The sequence below is a fragment of the Melanostigma gelatinosum genome (assembly GCF_949748355.1).
Source record: "Melanostigma gelatinosum genome assembly, chromosome: 8".
Taxonomy (NCBI): Eukaryota; Metazoa; Chordata; class Actinopteri; order Perciformes; family Zoarcidae; genus Melanostigma; species Melanostigma gelatinosum.
Window position 1 is genome coordinate 22,060,446 of NC_136641.1, and position 23,798 is coordinate 22,084,243.

At 40.9% G+C, this 23,798-nt stretch overlaps 2 protein-coding genes across 6 annotated transcripts; one reads left to right on the forward strand and one right to left on the reverse strand.

The window, feature by feature from the left end:
• Window positions 1-2,881: 2,881 nt before the first annotated feature.
• On the reverse strand, window positions 2,882-12,932 carry LOC306780911 (calcium-independent phospholipase A2-gamma-like). 4 transcript variants are annotated; one of them, XM_079273444.1, is made up of 9 exons: window positions 12,813-12,932; window positions 6,461-7,989; window positions 5,998-6,150; window positions 5,760-5,917; window positions 5,347-5,441; window positions 5,054-5,225; window positions 4,879-4,936; window positions 4,446-4,640; window positions 2,882-3,868 (listed from the first exon to the last, which is right to left on the reverse strand). In XM_079273444.1, the coding sequence occupies exons 2-9, from the start codon at window positions 7,895-7,897 to the stop codon at window positions 3,410-3,412; spliced, it is 2,727 nt and encodes a 908-aa protein (XP_079129570.1). In that variant the 5' UTR covers window positions 7,898-7,989; window positions 12,813-12,932; the 3' UTR covers window positions 2,882-3,409. The 4 variants fall into 4 exon arrangements, with proteins under 4 accessions (XP_079129570.1, XP_079129572.1, XP_079129571.1 ...); XM_079273446.1 differs by lacking the exon at window positions 12,813-12,932 and adding an exon at window positions 8,813-8,947 and having other exon boundaries at window positions 5,998-6,087; XM_079273445.1 differs by lacking the exon at window positions 12,813-12,932 and adding an exon at window positions 8,813-8,947 and having other exon boundaries at window positions 5,054-5,180.
• Window positions 12,933-14,807: 1,875 nt separating this feature from the next.
• Window positions 14,808-21,302, forward strand: LOC306780770 (monocarboxylate transporter 2-like). 2 transcript variants are annotated; one of them, XM_079273250.1, is made up of 5 exons: window positions 14,808-14,921; window positions 17,604-17,834; window positions 17,997-18,140; window positions 19,382-20,239; window positions 20,349-21,302. In XM_079273250.1, exons 2-5 carry the CDS (start codon window positions 17,618-17,620, stop codon window positions 20,573-20,575), a joined length of 1,446 nt encoding a protein of 481 aa, XP_079129376.1. In that variant the 5' UTR covers window positions 14,808-14,921; window positions 17,604-17,617; the 3' UTR covers window positions 20,576-21,302. The 2 variants fall into 2 exon arrangements, with proteins under 2 accessions (XP_079129376.1, XP_079129377.1); XM_079273251.1 differs by having other exon boundaries at window positions 14,842-14,899.
• The last annotated feature ends 2,496 nt before the right edge of the window (window positions 21,303-23,798 follow it).

A 23,798-nucleotide genomic window follows, 5' to 3' on the forward strand; every position in this document is an offset into this window, starting at 1 on the left:
TTTTGCATTCTTGTTGGTTTTGATGACATCAAAATGTGGGCTTTATTGTTGACTGGAGAGAATGAAAGCAATGTTTGTTTCTCTCATATGAATTTTGCATGTGGCAAATCTCAAGTCACATGACTCCAGCGCAATAGCTCTGACAAAGGATGGAAATAACCATTTCCATGTTTTTCATTAACAATGTGGCTATTACTTTGTACCGTTGATCTTCTGCTGTGAAATACTTTATGTTTAATAACTCCCTTCTCACACCACCTGTATTTTCAGATTTCCCATTAAACTTATCCTCTGTTTTGTAAAACTTTTTTTTTTCTACACTCAGCTATTCACATGCATATCCCCAGAGGAGGAAAAGGTCATTACCATTCAGCTGAGAAAATCCAATTGGGGGAAGCAGCAGTTTTCTTTTCTCGAAAAAGTGCCAAAGTCGCAGGAAAAGCTGTATTTGTGTAAAACAAAAGACATCTCAAGGCTGTTGACAGAGTCCTGATCTGTGTAGGCTTTCAGGCATCCACACAGCGCTGCATATACAAACCAGCCCTGACTGGGCCAAACAACAGCCTGGTGGTGAGGAAGGAGGGGGGATAAAATGAGGTGGCTCTACCTACAGATGAAATTAAACTTGGAATGAAGATTTGTATCTGGAAGTCTGATAATGAATCCAACTTAAAATTGAAAAGTTTGTGTAAACATAGTCCTCATCGTAAAGGATTTGACATATTTTCATTCATAGTTGGAAAGAGTATCAGACCACTTGTGATGTAGACACAACCTGACATCCCCCCCCCCCCCCCCATACATTGGACTAAAGCAGGCCTGGCAGTGAGCAATGATCAGTGCCATGCACCAGATTACACAGTGAAGAGGCAGAGGGACGGACAGAGCCAGCTCAGAGGCGACAAGAAGGTCTCTATGCTCGCGGGTCTCCTTTGGCACGTGTGCCCAGGGCTCGGGTAAAAGCAGATGGCATTGTGGGAGGGAATGTTCGACCGCACAAGTTGCCTTTTCAGACTCGGAGCACCTTTCATTTGCACTTTGACGTCACTGCATCAGGGGGCTCACAAGAAAAGGCCAGAGAGAGACTCCGGGACACTGAGCTGCATTGAGTCGTCACCACTGTGCTGTCAAAACATTATTGTCTCACAAACTTCGAGTTCTCTGCGATTCTGACTTTATAGTGAGGTAACGGTAATCCACAGAAACTGAATATTTTCTCAAGAGCATCCTGTAACAAGAATAAGATTCAACAGCCATGCTGCTCTGTGAGACAGTATTTAGGTACAGAGGTACTTGAAGTTAAATGCTCATTTCAGCATGCTAACATGTTATGTAATGTTAACTAATATAGTTTTTGTATTTAGTTTTGGAAGTATTTGGTTATAAAACAAAGTATTGGACGATGTGATGGTGGCACTTAACTGTTGAGGATCACCAAAGTTAATAAAATTGATCTTGAGGGGAAAATGAATCCCGAACTTTATCCCTATTTGTTTAAACATTTCACTCGGATTCATCGTCTGAGGACCATGAATGTCTGTAGAAATTGTCATGGCAATCCATTAAATTGCTGTTATATAGATGTATTACATTGCCATTCACAGAGCCACGCTGTTGAATCCCAAAAAAATATAAAGACCAAGGGATATTTAGTGCTATGTGCAACATTTAAGGGAAACTCAAAGTTAATTTCCCGACATTATTCAGTAAGATACGTAGTTCATAAAGTGAAATGCACATCACACTTGTCACTGAAACATCGCCACATAAAAAGTGAAGCAAATTCATGCCAGTCATCTGAAAGGCGTGAAAGCTGAACACTCTTGTGTTCACAGATACAAATCTGCTGATGCAGTTGTAGACCCGTCCCACTTCTCAACTCAGACTATGACATCATTAAAACCTTGACTTCCATTGAGAGCCGTCTTGACCAACAGCTGTAAGGACTAAAGCACTCCTTCACATGACGATACACTATATGCTACTCTGAAGTGTCATGATGAGCTCCAATTCTTTGTACTTTATATCCAAAAGCTAATATTCCAAATGATCTAAACTAAATGGTGATTGTTGGTGGTCCTACCTTCGAGTGTTAAGGTGTTTTCTCTGCTCCTTGGCCCCTTCTCCTTGGTGCAGTGAAAGCGGACCCCTCCTTTCTTCTTCCTGTCACAGTAGATTCACATCATCTTCTTCGCAGTGAGCTTCACTTTTTTCCAGCAGCATCTGATACTTGTGTTATTTATCACTCCATCACCTCAACGCAGGTAAAAAGCAGGACAACAGACCCGAGTCTGGGTCACACGCCTGGCAAACGGGGCCTGAGAGCTTATAATAATAAATCCATTGTGAAATCCTCACATAAGTATACCGTCACCTCCACAGCGAATAGATAGTTAAATAAAGTAACATGTCATACACTAGTTTCAGGTTTAGGTTTAGGTGTCATTCAGCTCTTATCTAGCAAACAATCAGCTGCAGCTTGCTTAAGAGATCTTTTTTTGTATTTTTTCACGTGTGCTGTTGATTTGCAGTGCGTTAGATGCGTAGTGGGTTACTGACCTTGTATCTTCACTCTGGCTGGCACGAACGCACACTCTCTCACACAAAGCGTTTCTGTTTGGAACAAAGTCAGTCTATTGTGGACAGGGAGGACACAGCTTCCACACACATGGGGGGGGGATTTAACCCATCACATTAAGATGATTGGATGACTTTTCCCTCATTGATAAAGTTTGACCATAGGGTGATTTATTTACTGGGTTGGCAAAAAATGGTGTTTGTCTTATGTGTTCAGTACAGAATCAAAAATAAACTTTCATGACAACAACAAAAGTCTTCATTAATATGAATTTATTCATAACAAACAATGATACAATGCCCGATTGCACAATAATACACGACTTTATCTGTGATGTCACATGAAAGAATAATTTATAGCTTATATCACATTCAACAAACTGAGAAGTGCAACATTAACATAAATAATCAGACATTATGTCACATGTGCACACATTTTTTTAATAAAGTGCATGAACGTGCTATAAGTGAGGCTTGTTGACAACATCATATTGATTTGGCTTAAAGTAGCCTGCATGTATAACATGAAGTGGACTAAAGAGCAGAAACATATTATGACACAATAACCTTGATGAATTTCATGAAGCTTAGCAGCAACTATCTTTCTTTGTTGTCTTCTACTGAACCCCTTCTGAAGGCTGATGGACAAACATTGACATTGCCATCCATAGAGCCATGGCGCTGGAGTGGCTAAAATAAACCGAGTTGAAACGACACTTTTGAGGTCTCAACAACAAACCAAATTGCATTCATACATCAGGGTTGTTATTTTGTCCACTGGGTGTGTACTCGGTATGCATTATTGTGTACACATGCCTCATACTGTACCTACTCACACCCATCTCTGCTTCATCTCCCAGGCCCTCTCACTCATCCAGTCCTTAGTCCTGCTTGCAGCTGAGCGCTCCGCCCCAAGCACCAAACAGAGCCTTGCCAGTTTGGGCCGGTTTCTCTCGAGGTAGATCTGGTTGTCTCTCTGCAGCTGGTCCAGGGCCTGCGGCCGGCTCTCATCCAGGGACACCAAAGCGCTCAACATGGGGTTGAAGCGGAAGTACACGTCTGGAGCCAGCAGTTCGTCCAAAAGTGTGTGGACCCCTTCGGTGTCAGTAGCACTGCTGATCAGGTTGCTGATTTTGGCCCTCAGGCTGGTGGAGGTGGTAGGTCCCCTCTTAGCATTGTCATAGCGGCCAGTGCCAAGGGACAGCACACACTGGAAGGGCTGGTTGGGCCACAGTAGACGGCTCTCATGGACGGCCAAGGCACAGGGATTGTTCAAGATGATTCCTCCATCCTACGAACACATACAGAAATCCATCTAAAAATGTACAGGACCTTTCTAACATATACACCATTATATTAATGAGCCAAAACGCAGAGCCCTTTTAACATCCTGATCGAAGCTGATTGAAGCTTGAAATAGATGATGGAACTCAACATCTTTAGCAATAACTGCAATTTCATAATTCTATATGAATTTGATTCGTGGGCGGGGAGGGGTGCAGAAATAGTTTTAATGCAGAGCAGGCAAAGGTCTTCAAACGTTTACTCATCCCAGATCTTTTTTCATCTAAGTTGCATTAAAAACATGGCTGTTGTGTGCACTACAAGTCATAAAGGTGTGTTTGGCCATATGCAGTGGACAACAATCTTGCAATAATTTTAGTAATTAGTGGCTAAGTTAAAATCATGATACCAATAAAACATAATTGGGTTACACCATCTAAAATCCTGTATGCACTTCAAGCTATTAATGGTAAACTACTTTTTCTCTCTTAGTCAAGAGAAAAAAAGGTATTGATGGTGGGAGGGCCATGTTTTGTTCAATTCAGCAGCAAACTCACTGAAAATGCAGAATAGCAGTTTCCTACCTGGTGAATGTCGCTTTCTATGGGGAACTCCTGGAAGTATCCTGGGGCAGCTGATGATGCTCGCACTGCCTGCCACATCTGGCAAGCTGAGCCTCCTGCGTAGCGGCTGAGAGAGCCTGGTTTGTGGTTGTAGTTGCGGAAGACGAAGGCCTTTGGACTGGTGCCCCAGTTCACCACAGCGCTGACTGCTGAAACCTGAACAGATACCAACAATAACCCTCTGTGAGATGTTTACAAAACCACGTGCAAACTGCAATTTTAATGCTGAAAATAAAATAATGTGTGCAGATTATATTCTGTTTCACAGTAGCGGGCTCTACCTAATAAGCTGTAACCTCACAATCCAACATTATTTTATCAGTGCTGTGAGCTTCATGGCGAATTGACACAAAAATCATGAAATCAACCATCACGGCAATTGTAGTATTCTTACCTTGGGACTCAACTCATCTCCGGCTGTTTTGATAAGTACTCTACTTCCCAGCTTTTCTCTAAACAGGATGAAAATAGAAAATTCCATCAGACCAGATTGTTGCTGTCTTATTGACATGTGGAGAATATACCACATAGACTGGAGTACATAGTGTTAGAATCCATTCTGTGCATACCGTAGTATTTTCTCCCAGGTCTCAGTGTTATAGTAAGAGTGACTCCAGCCCATCTTCATAGTGCCGACCAACGGGTTCTGCCGAAACACTTCAGAGCCAAAACGACGATACATGTCCGCACACTCCTCTAGAGAAAAATGGGTAAGACCCAGCATGAAGGCTAGAACGGCACCTTTAATCAACACATGCAGAGAAAGACAGATAGATTCAGACTCAGAAGCATCGAGAGGCTGTTCGGCATGAATGACATCGTTAATATTGGCTTAGTAACTCTCCGGTCTGTTGTTTGTCACCTGTGCTCACTCCACAGATGTAGTCAAACAGCTGATGGATCTTCTTGCCTGTTTGAGCTTCCAGTAGCTGTAATACCTGCAAAGGCACCACACCTCTGGAAAAGAAAGGGACAGAATATTGAATATCATGAATATTAAGTGAAGAATAAACATATTAAGATGAGTTGATTAAGTCAAGTAGTTATATACAAAGCACAGTACAGAGACCATCTTAAACAGGGTTGAGCTGAAACAATTAGTTGAGAAATATGTTAGTGGATAGACATAAAATCAATGAACAACTATTTTGATAATTGATTAATACTTGTCAAAAATTCTTTGCTACTTTCCTTTGTCTTGTTATATTCTAGTCAGTTCTCTCTCTGTGTTTTGAACTGTTGGTAGAATGAAACACGCAATTTGAAGTCGGTTACCTTGTGCCACCACCGTCAATTGAGAGCACTCTTATCCCACAACCTTTGACTGGATCCACGTAGCCGATGAGAGCCAAGCTTTCTCTTAAGGCGCTCTGCAGCACCTGGTTATCTCTGTACGCCCGTCGCTTTCTCAACAATGTGACTGCAGTTCTCTCCTGGAAACAGAAACGTCTTTGAGAATTCACTGAGGTCAAATCAAACGTTTGTAAAAAATGTTGTTTCACTTCCAACAAACCTGCCACATTATTGCTTTGCATGATGGGTAACGGATGAGGTGTTCATTGAGTGCCTCCACGCAGAGAGCCAGAGCTTCTGGAGGCGAAACCTGTGACAGAGTGCCAATCAACACTCGTGTCATTTCCTCTGCCTGCCTCCGACTCAATACCAGCTGAGAACACACAACCAAAGATTACTAATAAACATTTGGATAAAACTTTGCATGCATGTGGTTTAGCTTTTGTAACGATACCACCAATGGTTATGCAAACTGTAGGGGACTTGAGCACAAGTTCAAATTGAAATCGTATTACATTTTAATTAGCAATGCTGTACAAAGGAGAATGAGATTTGACATAATAGGACGTGCCAGCTCATGTTATAAGGGACACACTGTGTCGCTTTAAAGACTAACAATCAATTTCTTTTTATATTTTCAGTTTCTCATGTTCTTGATCACTGAACATGAAGCCTCAACTCACCTTTTTATTCAGCATGGTCTCTGGTGAAGTCATAGCAGGCTTACGAGTCTGAGTCAAGGGGCCCAGTTTCAGATAAGCACCCAGCAAGTCAGGGATGGCGCTAGTGGGGTTGTAAAGGCAGTCCATAAAGGACACAGACTTTAGTCTCTCAGAGGTAGCAGATCCAGGATCCATCTCTGTTAAGAGATTTCCATCAGTGTCCTCATCCAATCCACTTTGACCCTTGAAATACTTATTGATGTGGCCGGCCGTTTGCAAATAGTTATCTCCGAAGTTAGTGGTATTACTGCTGTGGAAAAGGCCTCCTGTTTCATGGACGATAGGTTCGTCCTGCTTCAGTTGTGGCATGGCACCTTGGGTTTGTGAGGTAGATTGTGCTGAAAAGTGTTTTTTGTAAATGCTATTCTTTTCTCCAGGAAGTTCTTCTCTCCTATTTTGATCTTGATCAACGTCTTTGGTAACTTTGGCACCAAAGTATTTGTTGATGTGTCTTGCAAAATGGAGGTAGCCCTCCTCCCAGCTGCTGGAGATATTGTTAGTTTCCACTGTTGGCTGACGGGCACCTGATTTGACTTCAGACATTTCAGCTTCTTTAGAATTCATGATGTAAGTGTTTTGCATTTGTCTCTTCTTCAGCCTTCTGTTTTTCCCTCTTGAGGAAGACATGGTTTCCAAATTGTCCTGCATTTGAACTTTCGTAAAACTGCGAGAGAAGACTGAGTTAACGTGACCAGCAACGTAACTGTAGCTCTCTCCAAATCTTGTCGCCAAAGAACTGATGTGAAATAGTTGCAGTCCAAAGTTGTCTTGTTTTGAAGGACTTATTCCCGCGCTATTCTGTGTTTCTTTGCTTTTCGAGGTCTGTGTTGTGTCTTTGCCTGATTTATTTTGTTCTTTGACTGCAGTTTGACTCTGACTACGCCTCTGTGACCTTCCAAGCCATTCTGGAGTTGTGACAACAAGGCCGGCATTTACAGCTAGAGAAACATCCTTTCTCTGGAAGTACATATTAATGTGTCCGGACAATTTTTTAAATGATTCACCAAGACGTCCTCCCAGTGAACTCGAAAGGAAACCATTCTGAGCCTCCTCGTAAATCCCAATTGGAGCGTCAGGTTTGAATGTATTCCTATTGGAGGATGAGTAAAAACGCACCACCTGGAGATGATTCAGTTCTTTGGTATAATCTCTGAGGAAGTGGTTAGAAGCAGAGTCTGCAGCACTGTGGTTTAAATTGTTAAATATACCTTTTCTTGTAAATCTGGACAGATGAGGAGGTGATAGCAGGTAATATCTGTGGAGGTCCAGGCCGAGTGTTGCTTTAGCCAGACGAGGGTACTTTCTAAGAAGGCTCATTAGGTACCTAACTTTGCAGTATGATCTCAATGTCTTGTTCACCGAACTTGAACACAAGTTGGTGCTGAGGTAGCGACCCATGTTCGACCCGGAGTGGTGAGCAGCAATCAAAGTCCAAAGGTCACGCTTGAGATTGCATCGATTTTGGTCGGAGCAGCATTTTCAAGAGGGATCTAGGGAAATAGAAGCAGCTCTGTGAGACTGTGTTAGCACAGTGATGCTAAATGCTAATATTAGCATGTTAACAAGGTCAGAAGGACAGTGTAGTTTGTTGATGTTTAGCAGTATAATATTTGCCATGTTCAGAATCTTAGTTCCGTGTGTAAGCATGTCAGCATGTGCTAGCTACATAAAACAAAGTACAGTTGAGGCTGATGGTAATGGAATATTTGGAGGTGTTTGGTCAAAAACTAGAAGAAAAGTCAAGGGATCACCAAAGTCATTGGGATTCATCCTCTACAATAAGGTGGATGCAAATTATGCTAACGTCGATCTTCAATTTATCCAAAACAAAAAAAGTACAAACTTTAGATACAAATAAAAGTGTCAAAGCCTCAATCAAAATCAATATCTCTTCTGTTCAGAGAGGCACATTGTCACTGTTAACAGATAGTGTGCAACGTGAGCTGATTGTGTACAAACATTATGTTCCACAACAACACGTCCACCTTTTCAAGAAATCTCAGAGCAAATATGTCTGTGTACATGACCTGTAAATAATTCTTAATGCCGGCAATAGATCTGCTATTTCTGCAATGTTAGATAGATATCTTTACGAGCATTCGAGCATTTTTCTATTATTCTACTATGTTAAATAAAATGCATCCATGAACACTTTCTGTGTTGCGTTCACAAAGAGAAAGACAAACAGCTTGACTTTACAATAACCACAGGTTGTTTCCCTCTTGAGTGAGGGAAGGTCATGAACCAACGTAGCTTATAGCTACTCCAACCTTGACAGGAAATGCCAGATAATAACATACACTCAGGATTTACCTCAAACACAACACCTAGTTCTTCTGTCTTCACAATTCTTCTTCAACCAGGTCTTTGTATTTTGAAATCCAGTACACCACTTTTAACAAACTGTCAGGGGTACTATTTCTTCAGTGTTTTGATACTTAATTCAACCTTTCTCTCATGCAGTACTTAACTCTTATTGGTTGAGCTGGGCTGAGGGGCGGACAAGCATAAACCAATCCTTTGTGAGACCACACATGCTTAAAGTCATGTGTTGTCACTGTTGACTGCCAGACAGGAAGCTAAAATTAGAGAGGGGGGAGACTATTCAAGGGTCTCAGTGAGCTGAAGTTAGCTGCTGCTTACAGTCACAGTGCAACACAAAGTACACCGTCCTCGAAAACAAAAAGGCTTCTAAGAAACTGAGTGCAACATGTGATGAAAAACAATTACGTCTTATAAAGTCTGTCGTGCTTAATAATGAATACAATTAAATGCAGTAATGCTTAAGATTCCAGCCTACAAGTTATGTTGCAGTAGGGTATTTTTATTTACTAGTATATACTGAATAATTACAAGGTACTAATTAGTCCTTTCACAACAGCAATGTCATTAAAAGAAAAAAATTGATAACAGATAAATGAACAGCCCAGTCATGATCTGGCAAATAATCATGACTTCCAAACAGCACAGTTCATGAGGAACAATTTCACTCAAGGGTGATTATTTTAAACTTACAAGGACATCTAGTGGCAGCTTCCTGACTTTGAGTTTGGTTCACTATCTGCTTTTGAGTGAACTTAAATCTGCGATGCTGTGCAACACGATATTTGATTTTTTTTGCATTTTGCTTCCTCCATTTATGCAACAGGATATGTGACAGTATTGTATCCAGTACATCATTACTCTCTCTGTTTTGCAGCAGAGCTTTTTCATCATGTTATGTCAATATTTTCCTCAATATCCAAATTTTCTGTTGTCTGCTTATTCGTCTACTACCAATGTTCATGTTAGAAGAAACATATCAGACTGACTTACACAGAGTTCTCGATGATGAGAATAACAATTTGAATTATTGATCACAAAACTGAGAAAATTGTGTTGTTAGTGTGCTGATTTTAAGATGCTTTTTGAAACAGCCTATGCTTTTTAGTCATAGTTCTTTGGATGCTAATATTGTAATGGACTGAGTGACATGTACTGTTAACCTGTTATGTTATAAGTGTTATTGTGTTTACAGGAAGAAGTTGTTCCAGAGTAATGGTTATTGCATTTATTGAGTTCAGGAGGTCAACGAGGGTCTCATGACCTGTGACATTGTTAAACCTGTCAATCATTCTATAGAGACCTATGGGGGTGGGTGGCTCAAGGGAGCGTACCTGGGATTGGCAGAGAGAGTGAGGTGGGATGTTATTGTTGTCCTGCTAGCCTGTTGAGAGTCACTCTATTACCGGGTGAGGATTGTCAAACCTGTTAAGAGAACATTTAGCGGTGAGCACTGCTGTTTTGGTGCAGGCTACGGCCCGCAGTAGCCTGTGTACTGTCCACTAATAAGTCAAAACAAGCAAGATAACATAACATTATACATACATTTTTGATATTCTGGCCATTTCCAGTTGACTGGAGAACATTGTCTTTGCTTGTATCTTGCAATATCACAATCTCTACTATACGCACAAAAAAAAAGTTTTCTTGGGTGGGTGGGACGGGGTTGACCACTTTGGCTCGTATTAGAATATTCCTTTCAAGTGGTCAATTATTGCCTTGACTTCAACGCTTCTTTATAATACACAGTGAGTATTTCATAGTGGCCAGCAGAAGGCAGGGTGGCGCTTTGCTTCTCCCACGGACTCTCGTTGTTTATTCACTCTGCAGAGCGAAGCTGCACCGAGCAGGAGGACCTCTCACTTGTCTCATTATTTCTACCATGTTTACATGTTTGTGAAGTTTTGAAACTTTAAGAATTATCAACACGTGTTTGATTCAAGTTTAACTTGAACGTCTGATTGGTTTTGTAAGAGTAACGTCTATATGGATTTGTGAAAGGTTTACTTTGTGTCGCTTGTGACCCAAGAAGAAGACGACCATAAACCTTTCGTAAAGAGCGCTGCGGTCATGACTACAAAGGGTCCGTCAAGCGTAGACATGACATCGCGATATTTTGTCGTTACGTCACTCCTCCACAGTCCAAATATTGTAACTTTCGTTCACCGGTTGCACAATAAACAAGAAGCTGCAACAACGCAGTCCACAAAGCAATGGGTGACGTCACGATGACTATATGTCCCCTTGTCATATGCCATTTTCTCCCCAGATGAGCGCAGACGTCCGGAAAAACTCAGGACAACGGAGTTTCTTAATTTTATTCAGGTTGTCCACCGTCTTCTGTTTGAACTCAGAGGCCTCCCAGACCAGGAACTAACCAACAAGGCCACCAGTACTCCGCTATTCTCTTTGTGTATTTTACCCTTCATAGTGGATGTTAGACCTCAAAATTCACGGAGCCTCTTAAGGATCAAACCCACCACCTCTAGTCTTCTATCATCCTGAGCTATTTGATCTGAGACATTTGACCAGTTTTATAGAGGCCTTTGTTTAGTGAGACAGTGGAGCCCTGATTTGACCTTTTACTAAAGACTTTTCCTATCTTGCTCTATTTGGTCAGAACTGTTATATCTTTCCTAACTTTTGACAAACAAGTAACAAGTTAATGTTGTATTACTGTAATGAGAGACAAAATTCACTACAGCTGCTGGATTGATCGAAAATCAATCCAAAAGTGAATTGAATCAAATTCGTGAATTCATCTAGCAGCCTCTGCAATGCCAAACATCTAATGTTATAGTTTATTCAATTATTAAAGCTCTCTGATTGGTTGCTCCTTACAGTAATTCTCTCTTGGAGTTGTAATTCAATCCTATATTTATTTATATAACCTTCAAATATATCTTTTTCAACTGAACTTTTGACTGAATACAAAATGTTTTTTGTTGCTGAATGAACCGCTTGTTTTCATTTCATGCTGTGACACTCCTGTTGTTATCCAGTGTTTGATTCAATAAAAGTTACAACAAATATTGGATGTGTGTGTTTTTGTCGCGTCTTTTGTCCGATTTCGAACTTTGAACTTGTGCAAAACCGCGAGAGAAGACCAAGTTAATGTGAATAACAATTGAACTGTAGCTCTCTCCAAATATTGCCAAAAAGGATACGTGAAATAACTGCAGTTCAGGGTCATCCTGTATTGAAGGCCTTTTTCCTGAGCTCTCCTGTTTGTCTTTGCTTTTCAAGGTCTGTGTTGTGTCTCTGCCCTTTGATACAGTTTGTTCTCTGGCTGCTGGTTGACTTTGACTCTCTGTGACTGACAACAAGGCGTCATTTTCAGCGAGAGGAACACCCTTTCTCTTGAAATAAATATTAATGTGTCTGGATATTCTATGTAATGACTGGCCAAGATGTCCTCCCAGTGAACTCCAAAGAAAACCATTCGGAGCCTCCTCAAAGATCCACATTGAGAGTTTCAGGTTTGAATGTTTCCCTATTGGAGGACGAGTAAAAATGCACCACCTGGACATGATTAATCTCTTTGGTATAATCGCTGAGGAAGCGGTTACAGGCAGAGCGTGCGTCACTGTAGTTTAAATTGTTAAAAGATAACTTTTCTTGTAAATCTGGACAGATGAGGAGGAGATAGCAGGTAATATCTGTGGAAGTCCAGGCCGACTGTTGCTGTAGCCAGACGAGGGTACTTTGTGAGAAGGCTCATTAGGTACCTAACTTTGCAGCGTGATCTTAATGTCTTGTTCACCGAACTTGAACACAAGTTGACCTGAAGTGGTGAGCAGCAATCAAAGTCCAAATGTCACTCTTGACTTTGGACATAGCAGCATTTTCAACAGGAATCTAGAGAAACAGACAAAACAAACTAGTCTAAAGCCATGTAGCTCTGTGAGACTCTACTTGTTTTGGCACAGTGATGCTTTGAGCTTAATGCTAAAATCAGCATGTACAATTCATCCTGAGGGAACATGAATACCTGACCACGTTGCATGACAATCCATCCAGTAGTTGTCCAGGTACATTGTCACTCTTGACGGAAGGTGTGTACTTACAGGGTGTGCTGTGGGGGAAGCTCAGGAACCAAAATACCATATAGCTACTCCAACCATGACAACACGTCAGATAAAAACATGCGCATAAGATTATCCTGAAACACAACACCTACAGTCGTTCTTCTGTCTTCACAATTCATTTGCAACCAAGTGTCTGTTTTCTGGGCTGAGGGGTGGACAAGCATAAACCAATGCTTTGTGAGGCCACGCAGGTTTAAAGTCATGTGTTGTCACTGCTGACTGCCAGACAGGAAGCTAATATTAGAGAGGGAGGGTGTGACAATTCAAGGGTCTCAGTGAGCTGAAAATAGCTGCTGGTTACATCACAGCGCAACACAAACACCTTCCTCGAAAACAAAAAAGGCTTCTTAGAAACCGTGCACGACATGTGATACAAAACAATTACGTCTAATTAAGTTTGTCGCGCTTAATATAAATAATGAATGCAGTCATGCTTAAGATTAGAGCCTACAAGTTACAGTGTAACTATTTATATGTATAGTGTAAGGTAGTATAGACTGAGTAACTAACAATATACAGTTAAAAGGGTGTGAACAATGTCACAATGGAACATTATTTTACAGTCGAGCATTTATTCACAATCTAATTTTTTTTTACATATGACACTATTTAGTATGATCATTTTTTGTAAATATATCATAATTTTAAAACAATATAAACTTGTATTTCATTTATTTAATTTGTTCCTGCGTCATGACTCAGTAAAACCATAACTATTATCAAAAAGGTCCTCAGAATTAAATTAATAAAACACTCATTTATTTCTGCATCAGTCTTAAACACAAGGTGCACAAACCGTCCTTTACTCGCTCACCTTTTGTCGTATAGCCAATAAATTATTATTCAGTAATTTGCAAGCTGTAATCTAAAGAAAAGAAAACCAAAATACGAGAAGTGTGTGAATCAAAAATGTGTTTTCCTTGTATCACAGAGTATGTTCTGTCAACATTGCTGTCCGACAGTCACAGCTGATATAACCTTTGACAAGCACACGCTGTTTTGCATTGCAATCGTTACGAGAGGCTCTGTCCACCAGCACACACGCATCACGAACAAAGAGTTGAATTACAAATAGCATGCCAATTCACTCAGTTCATGAGGAACAATTTCACTCAAAAGGTGATTATTTTAGACTTACACTGACATCTACTGGCAGCTTCCTGACAGTTTAGTTCTCCGTCTGCTTTTGAATGCCGTGCAACATTTCTACCACGGTTTTCTCTCTATTCTGTATATTTGTCACAGTACGACAGTGTTGTACATTGTACACCATTACCCTCAGTCGTTTGCAGTAAAGCTTTTTCTCTGCAACGTCATGTTTGTCCAGAACTCAAGAGACTCCAGAAGATGGTGATGTTAATGATTATATGATTTCTTTCCGACAATACATCCTTTTTTGATAACCTTGCCATTTCCAGTAGACTGGAAGACCTCAACGTCTCCATCACTGTCACTTACATTTTTGGATCATTTTTAGTTCCTGTTTTCTTTACTTTAACTTTGAATCAAACTCACGGTCTTACACGTAAAGACATGTTGCATCAAATGATGGCTTCGAAATATGCACATTTAATAAGGCTGTAATCTTAACTATATCCACCAGAAAAACATATGAAAACATAGATGAAAACTAAGGACAACATAATAACTCATAACGCAGTCAGTGAAAAAGTATGACCTGAAAACGAAAGACAAGTCAAAATTAAATAAAATGATCATTTAAGGCATACTTTGGATTTAGTATATTAAGTTGCATATCTCAAGCTGCATTATTTTTGCATTATTGAATACTGCAATGTGTTTTCCGAATAACGTCACCTGACATTTAAAGCCAGGTTCAGGATATCTGACGACCCCAAACGTAGCTCGCAAGATATTTTCAGTCTCCACTTTTGCAGCTGAGCTGAAGTTACCATTATCGCATCACGGGACAGTACACGAGGCTGCTCGGTCCCACGCGCTCCGGGGGTCAAGATTCAGAGACGTAAAGGTGACAAGCTTCAGATACTGAGGTGATGTTTGTTTAAAAGTTATGTTAAATGGGGGGAAAAAACAACTTGTTGTTTATCCTCTGACCTCCACTGTCGGTCGGGACTCGACTGCGATCCAGCTAAGAGTTAGCTGCTAACTTTCTGAACATTGTTACACATAGAACTTTGAGAACATATCGCTTTAGAAATGAACGTGAGTTCACGCGGTGCTTTTAGAGCGTTTACTCGGAGACAGACGTAACTCCGTTTTCCTTTTGCTGTATCAAAAAAGAAAAGAAAATGCCAATGCACTCCCTTTTTATTTTATCTTTCTTATCTTCCGCTATCAAGGCGGCAGAGTGGTTGTCTTTCTTTAAGCAAGCACTTTGACCGAAAGTGGTGCAAGCCAGAGGTGCAAACACTTGGCAGGCAACGTCTTTGTCTGTCAAAGCACTTTGTAAACTCTGTTTTTAAAGGTGCTATATAAATAAAGTTATTATTATTATAAAGTTCACCATTCGGTCAACTGTCGCATCAGTTTTGTCCAATTTATGTTAATTGGCTCCGTCCCAGCGCTGATCTAAAAACTTAACATTGTGCATAAAAGCAAACGTTCTGTGGCAATTATTCTGCAGCTTACAGAGGAAAGTATCATACAAATGACGATGAAGAAGTTCAGATAAGATAAGCTCATCATTTATTGTTATTTACTACAGCAGTATATTGGACAGTGCAAACAAGAGACAGAGTAAAACAAGATCAAAACAAGTATTATAAATAAGTAATAAACCCTAAGGAACATCAACTAACTCAGTAAAAAAAGTCAAAATCCACAATAACTAAACTACGTTGTTGTTTTATTGGGCTCCTTCACCAGCATATGCACCTATATGCACAGTATTATAGTACCACACAGAGAAGTTCACCTTGACACCCACAGACTCCGAGCTGAAGGTCCGATGCTGGTGCTGTCTGCAGAGGGCAGGAGCCACTCCAATAGCCGCCTTTGAGTTGGACGTCAACGTTACACATCCGGGCAATCTGGTCAAACCCGAGACTAAACATAAAATATACACTGAACCAACCACAGCGGCAAAGTTACTGATTCAACAGGCAGCTAACTGGCTACACAGATGGTTACTGCACTGACTTTAGCACTGACGTTAGCAGCCAACACTGCATGCGTTACACAAGCGGTTGAGTAACACAAACAGTGGTCACTGGTGTTCAGCGCAAACGCTCGACAGAAAACATCTAAAGCGTCCTCGCGTTCGCTTATTTAGTCAAATAAAGTTAAATTCATTCAAACTGTGTCAATGAATTAGTCGCAGCAGCAACAGCTGACCGGGAGAGCGTGACGGAAGGAGGCGTGGTGACTGTGTAGCTCCAGAGTAGTGATATTCTTGCGAGAGGTCCCACTCTGTTGTTTTTTTAAATAAGCCAAATGTCAGTGGGATTAAGGGGAACACTAGTTTTTAAGGATAACCCATTTCTCATAGTGTATCCCATGTATCGATACTAAAAAGGTACCGCGGTACCTGTACGTTAAAACCGATACGATGTTGCATATTTTTAATATCGATACTTTATTAAAATAGCGCGCGATCAGAGCGCACTGGCTGCGCCGCTCCCTGTCATGATGCCTGCAGGCATTGACTGCAAGGGGGCGGGGCTGCCCAGCACTCACACAGCAACAGGCAGCGCGCGCACTCACAGAGTGATCACAGGGGAGACATGCAGGAGCTTTTAGCACCTTTCAGACAGACACCCCCAACTTTTTAAAGAGTTCAAAGAACGACAGGTAAGCAAATGTGATTATAAACATGAACACCCCAAAGCTCAGCCATATACAGCTAACACGAGTAGCCTTAGCCTAGTTTGACAACAAGCATATATGATTTATAAGCAAGAATGAACAGACTCTTCTATGTTAATTCTTCCCACATGCAGTGTGTCATATGTTCAGAAACCGTAACTATTGATAAAAGCGGCAAATGAAGCGCACTACGAGGCAAAGCACAACTCCTTTGAACAAACGTACCCACTCACATCTAAATGAAGACACAGAAAAGAAATATGATCAGAATCCTAACACATGAATTCACTGACCAATGATGTTACCAGAGAGAATAGAGCTGAAACAAGTGTTAATAACCACAGATAAAGTCCATGCTCACTGATTTCTCTTTTTAGATGACAAAAATATAATATTGTGGCTTTTTGATTGACATCACATCACACCTGAATGAACTGAATTTGAAGCTGCAGGACAATTCAGTGAAATACATTTTTCTAAAATGAATTACTTTATTTTAAGATGCACATTCTTCAAAAGCTTTCTGTTATGTCAGTTATTCTTTAATCCAGCCCTTATTGTACTTGAAATGAGAAGAGCATTTATTTGTGTATTATTTATTATTATTATTATTATTAATTATTTATTTAATCTAGCTGTTACTCTATATGGTCACTTGTGTTTGGCATGCAAGCACACGTGATGAGATCAAAGGCCTTAAAGCAGGGTCCTCCTGTTGTGAGGCAGCCACAGCCTCTTACAACAACAAGGTTCATAGCGTGACCGTTACGGTTTCAGGGATTGTGCAGAGGTGAGCTCTTGTGATTAAGGTCTGCAGCGTGTAAGAATTACCACAGCTTTGAAAATGTACACTTGTTTTCTTTCTTTTTTTTACTCTGCTTACTTCTTTTATCTGTTCTTACTTTCAGCCGGTGGATCGAACATGCCCCCTGCAGCAGCAACCAAAGTAGGCCACACACCACCAGATGGAGGCTGGGGCTGGGCTGTTGTCTTTGGCTCTTTCATCTCCATAGGATTCTCCTATGCCTTTCCCAAGTCCCTCACCATCTACTTTAAGGAGATTCAGGAATATTTTTCCGTCTCCTACAGCGAGATTGCCTGGCTGTCCTCAGTCATGCTCGCTTCTATGTATGCTGGAGGTCAGTGGCAATCATACCTTTTCATGTTTCCCCATCGACATTTTGGATGAGCAAAGTTATTCTATCATACGTTTGTTGTCCTTTTTATTGAACCAAAAACAGCTGTAAACCTTCAGTGAAAGAAGGTACCAAGAAAATGAGATATTTCTCTTCTCTGTGCAGGACCTGTGAGCAGCATACTGGTCAACCGCTTTGGCAGCAGACCTGTGGTCATGGTCGGTGGGCTCATGGTCAGCGCTGGCATGGTGCTTGCTTCTTTTGGCCAGACTATCATGCATCTGTATTTGTGCGTTGGAGTTATTGGTGGTAAATAATATTTACGTTTTTTAAATAATAATCACAATAGATAAGCAAGTGTTTGCTAGTAGTTTGCTTAAGCTTATGTTTACGTTTGCTGCTGTTCTTTGTAATGTTTGCTTTATGTTGCCTGGTTGTGACCAGCTGACAAAGGGAGGATGAAGGAGTTTTTTGATCATCAGAGTCAGTCCACTCGTGACGTTTGTGCCTCTGTGGGGGGTTAACTTCCACCTTCCGTGCAATGTGTGTCAATATTTTTCTAAAAAACCCCCGCATGCTTGCATGTACGCCAGAACACACGATCATTCTAATACCACCAAGTAAACAAAGACTTTAAACTTAAATCTCGTCTAGACGCTCCACCTGCTGTGAGCAGCGCACTGGTCAACTGCTTTGGCAGCAGACCTGTGGTGATGGTCGGTGGGCTCGTGGTCAGCGCTGATGCATGGTGCTTGCTTCTTTTGGCCGGACTATCATGCATCTGTATCTTTGCGTTGGAGTTATTGGTGGTAAATTACAATTTTAGTTTTTTTCAGTCGTAATCATGTTCGATGAGCAGGAGTTCATTTAGATTTTGAGGAATTTTACTACAAAGTTTGCTGCTGTTCTTTGTAATGTTTTTTTTTTTTGCCTGGTTGTGACCAGCTGACAAAGGGAGGATGCAGGAGTTTCTTGATCATCAAAGTCAGTCCACTAGTGATGTTTTCTGCCACTGTGGGGGGGTTAACTTCCACCTTCTGTGTAATGTGTAAATATTTAGCTGTTGGAACAATACGAGGACTTGTGTTCATGACCTTATTCTTACTAAATCCGACGATTTAGAAAATCCCCACATGCTTGCATGTACTCCAGAACACACGATCATAGTAATACCACCAAGTAAACAAATACTTAAAACTTAAATCTCGTGCAGGCGCTTCACCTACTGTACAGAGGTGAAGTGGCCGATTTTCTCTTGGAATTAAAAGGTATTCGACCCCAATGGCCATAAAATTAAATGTGTCAAAAATAGTAATTGGGGCTAAAACATACAATTATTTTCATTACCGATTCATCTGCAGATAACTAATTTGTCGATTCATCAATTCATTATTGTATAATTATATTATCATTTTTATGGTGTAGTTTTCTAAGTTTGTATTTAAAATCTGAATTAATCCCTGGACAACGTGTGACACTGAATATTAACATTTGAAGAAGTTATTGTTTGGTAAATGGTAAATCAATGAACCATTCTATTCTTTCAACAGGTTTTGGACTCGCCCTCAACCTACAGCCGGCCCTGACGATCATAGGGACCTACTTTAAGGTCAAAAGGCCGATGGCGAACGGGCTCGCCATGGCAGGAAGTCCAGTTATCCTATTCACTCTGGCTCCTCTCAATCAGTTTCTGTTTGATTCTTTTGGCTGGAGAGGCAGCTTCCTCATCCTGGGATCCATCGTTTTGAACTGCTGTGTAGCTGGCGCTTTGATGAGACCAGTCGATAAAAATACCCAACCAAAGGCTGAACCGCCAGAGCGTAACAAGGCATCCGCTGTGGAAGCTGCTGCTTCAGACACCAGTGAGCAGTCTGCTGACCTCCTGACTGGAGAAACCCAAGATGAGAGCAAGAGGCAGGGCTGTTTGCGCACGTTCATAGATCTCTCACTTTTCAAACACCGGGGCTTCCTCATTTATCTCATCGGTAATGTGGTCATGTTTTTTGGGTTTTTCGCGCCTGTGGTTTTTATGGCTCCGTATGCAAAACATCAAGGGATTGATGAATATTCAGCAGCTTTCTTGCTCTCTATTTTTGCTCTGGTGGACATGTTTATAAGACCATTAACTGGCTTCATTGGCAACAGCAAGTGGATTCGGCCACGGATCCAATACTTTTTCAGTTTCGCAGTTTCATTCAATGGTGTGTGCCACCTTTTATGCCCACTGTTACCTGGATATGCGGGTCTGGTTGCGTATGCTGTCATCTTTGGTTTGGCATTTGGGATGGTTTGTGCACTGCTTTTTGAAGTTCTGATGGACCTTGTTGGAGCTCATCGCTTCTCCAGTGCAGTTGGACTTGTCACCATTATTGAGTGTGGACCGGTGCTTCTTGGACCTCCACTTTCAGGTTTGTGTGTACTTATGAGACTGTGATTTGTTTATTTCAGATTATAAGTGCATAAACAAACTGTGGGAATTCATATGGTGACCAATGAAGTTTGCATCTTCTCTTTCAGGAGCTCTGGTTGATATTTACGGGGAATACAAATCCATGTACTATGCGTGCGGAGTGTTTATGCTGGTGCCTGGCATATATTTCTTCATCATGCATTACTTCAACTACAAGAAACTGGACGAGGAGCAGAGGCAGAGTGTGGCTGTGGGGTTGAGGACTTGTGAAGAGGCAGTAAAACTTAAAACGGGCCGCCAGGATGGCAATACAGCACATGAAACAGATGGATGAACATGCTGAGTATGATGTTATTTTTATGGATAGACAGATGACACTGCACAAGCTTTAATTCAATTCAATCCATTTGTATAGCCCAAAATCACACATTTGCCTCAGAGGGCTTTACAACATCCTCTGTCCCAGGACCCTCGCATCAGAACAGGTACCCCCCCCCCCCCCACACACTTAAACGGGGGAAAAAAAGGAAGAAACTTCAGGGAGAGCAACAGAGAAGGGATCTCTCTGGGAGGACGACCAGAAGTGCAGTCGATGTCATGTGTACAGAATGAACAACATAATAGAACTACAACACAGTCAATGCATACGACATAAATGATTTATACGAGTAGTAAGCAGAATAATGATAATTACTACTAATAATAACAGCAGCAGTAATAAAAGCATTAATGGTAGCAATAACAATATAAATGTGACTAATAATAACAGTAATAATATCAGTAGCAGTAGGTGTCAGGCAGGGCCAAGCCAGGAGGCACGGCCTCGGTCCATGTGTAACAATCCATGGAAACCTGCGAGGCGAGAAAGCACAAAGAGCCTGCAAGAAGCAGAGTTATGTGCATTAATGGGGCTTGAATATATACAGATGGGACATACAGTCGGCCGTGAGTTATTTTCGACTTTCGATGAAGTTGTTGGAGTCTTTGGACCTATTCAACATTTGGTATTTTATTGGCTGTTTGACTGTATTTTTAAAATAATAAAATACTATTACATCATGTGTCAACTGTTACTCTACTCTTCTTTCATACATCATCCAGAAATGCTGCAGTTCCCAATGCATTTATCATAATGACCATCATTTAATATGGATCCTCTTTGTTTCTCTAGTGGCTGAATAAAAAGTAATTTTCCTGAGGGACTGATAAAATAAAATGAATGAAATCCCAGCAACACATTCTTCTTCTTCTTCTTCGTCTTCGTCTTCTTCTTTTCTTCTTCTTCTTCTCCTGTCTACTGCCATCGTCTCACCACTGGATGGCACTGGACTCTACAATGTGATACCTCAAGGTGCAACACATCTCCCCTATTAAACTGCAATTAATCTAAAGGCATCTTCATTTGGTGGTTTGGTTCTTTACGTCACTGCTTTCCAAAGTCTGGGTTGTGACCGTCACCCTCCCAATGCCTGGCAGATATTAGGAGTGTGTTGTCAAGGGCGAAGCAATTAGAATATGAGAGAATTAAATGTCTGTCTCCACCACATCTTAAAATACCATTCCTGAAATTCCCTCCTGCTGTCTATAAGTTTAACTCCAACTCTTCCCGAAAAAAAATCTTTATTCACTCTTCAAGTTTTAGTCTACATTAAAATGCATTTTCAATGCCATGGGGATCTGTACTGCGGCTTCACTTTAGTAGTCATCAAAATTCAGTATGAGGTTATGGAAATGTTTCAGCGTCAAACTTTTAAATAAGTCTTTGGAAACCTATGTGCATTTAATAAAAAGCCTTCATTTACATGTGTAGGTGAAGAAGTGAAATGTTCGGTGACATTAAAAGTATTGTGCATGTAACACCCGCACATTTATCATACTGTAGCTACAGGCCAGGCCTTGACATATTTCAGTATTTCACAGCTGCTGTTCTCAGTTGTTTCTCAGCTGATACACATTTATCTTACATGTTGTGAAGAACCTGACGATACATGATCAGGGATTCTCCCTGATCCAACAACCCACGGGGAAAGTATCTGAGAGGCAGAATTTGCGTCCTTTCCCGGCTCCCATCAACACATTACAGGTCAGACTTTATATTCTGACATACTGCCTTAGCCTATTACAGCCTCTCCGTGCCACACCTTCAGCACCTGCAGTACAAAGATACACAGTGGAGCCATTGAGGGAAAAAACGATGCCATTATTTGAGATGTATGCTTAAATGATCCATTGTCATCATGTCCCTGCTAGGTGCATATTGATTCCCTTTTTCAGATGGATGAAAATTGCTTAAGTAAGGGAATCAATACATTTATTTATAACATTATCTGAAAATCAGATAAACAGTGTGAGTCCATGTCTAATGTCTTCTCTGTGGATGCTGATTTCAGTTCAATAAAATAAGTGGTTATTTTGATCCAGTGTTACACACAAAAAGCTTAAGTTTTGCCACAAAAGTATATTTCGTTGTGCTCTATTACAAGTAATAGTTCTGCAATCAAAATGTTACTCTCGTAAAAGTACGTATAATCAGCAGTAATTGCAATCAAACAATATTTTAGTTTAGTGAAGCATGATAACATTATTTAAATCTGTCTTTTAAGCAAATATAGGTACAAACGTGGTTATGCAGATGTGACACATTTTTCATCGATTCCAATATTGGAAACAAATAATGAGTGGACACAAAGTGAGATCTCCAATTAGTGGCAGTTCCCATAAACTCTGCATCATCTCTTTACTGAACAGCTTGAGCATAATCACTGTGATAAACTGTGACTGATGTCAGTAAATCTGACTTTAATTGGGACCAAGACGATTAAATCCAGGCAGCGCTGCATCCAATCCCTGTGATGACTGCTACCATGCTGAGACGTAATGTTTTAACCATGCTGCTGGTTGAAGCAGTTGATCGCAAAGTTCTGTTTTAACCACACAGTTGGGATATCTGTAAAGAGGGATACTGTCATTTGAATCCAGCATGTTTGTTAATAATCTCTGCTAATCTTCTTTACAGCATCAGCAGCACTAATCTGTCTTCACAATGTTTGCACTCGGAGGGAAGGCCAGGTCATGAGAATACCAGAGACTTGAGAGTTTATTCATCAGTCCTGTGGACGGAGCTATTAATGACACATCGCTGGTCTAAAATAAACATGGATAGCCAGGGCAGCTAACATGGATACACATGTTGACAGAGGGAGCTCAAGGACTCAATCACACCTTCCGGAGACGAGAGACGCCATGTTTTGCAGTGTGCCTTAACTGACTGTCGGCCCTGATGAAGCACAAGATTTACTGAGATCATTTGGTGAAAACGAGGCACGGAGAACCCTACTCTCAAAATCAATCCTCTTTGCAAACAGCTGCCGTGACACTGATCGTGGTCACCTTGATATTTATGTAGCGTAAAATCGTCCGTATTTATCAGATATTTTTGAAAAATAGATTTCCTCTTGCACATGTGGTCAACATCTGAATGTGTAGAGGGAGAAAACAGAGGAAGTCTAGATTTTGTTTCAGAGCCTGAATCAGATGAGAGATTTCTGTTCTATAAA

Excerpts from the sequence above, each read along its gene's own strand:
- LOC306780911 (XM_079273444.1), bottom strand. The coding sequence starts at position 7,897 with ATGGGTCGCTACCTCAGCACCAACTTGTGTTCAAGTTCGGTGAACAAG. Across the intron at positions 4,937-5,053 it reads ACCTGGGAGAAAATACTACG|AGAAAAGCTGGGAAGTAGAG; the intron begins GTATGCACAGAA and ends CATCCTGTTTAG. Across the intron at positions 3,869-4,445 it reads TAGAAAGCGACATTCACCAG|GATGGAGGAATCATCTTGAA; the intron begins GTAGGAAACTGC and ends ATGTGTTCGTAG.
- LOC306780770 (XM_079273250.1), top strand. The coding sequence starts at position 17,618 with ATGCCCCCTGCAGCAGCAACCAAAGTAGGCCACACACCACCAGATGGA. Across the intron at positions 18,141-19,381 it reads GTGCGTTGGAGTTATTGGTG|GTTTTGGACTCGCCCTCAAC; the intron begins GTAAATAATATT and ends TTCTTTCAACAG. Across the intron at positions 20,240-20,348 it reads TCTTGGACCTCCACTTTCAG|GAGCTCTGGTTGATATTTAC; the intron begins GTTTGTGTGTAC and ends CTTCTCTTTCAG.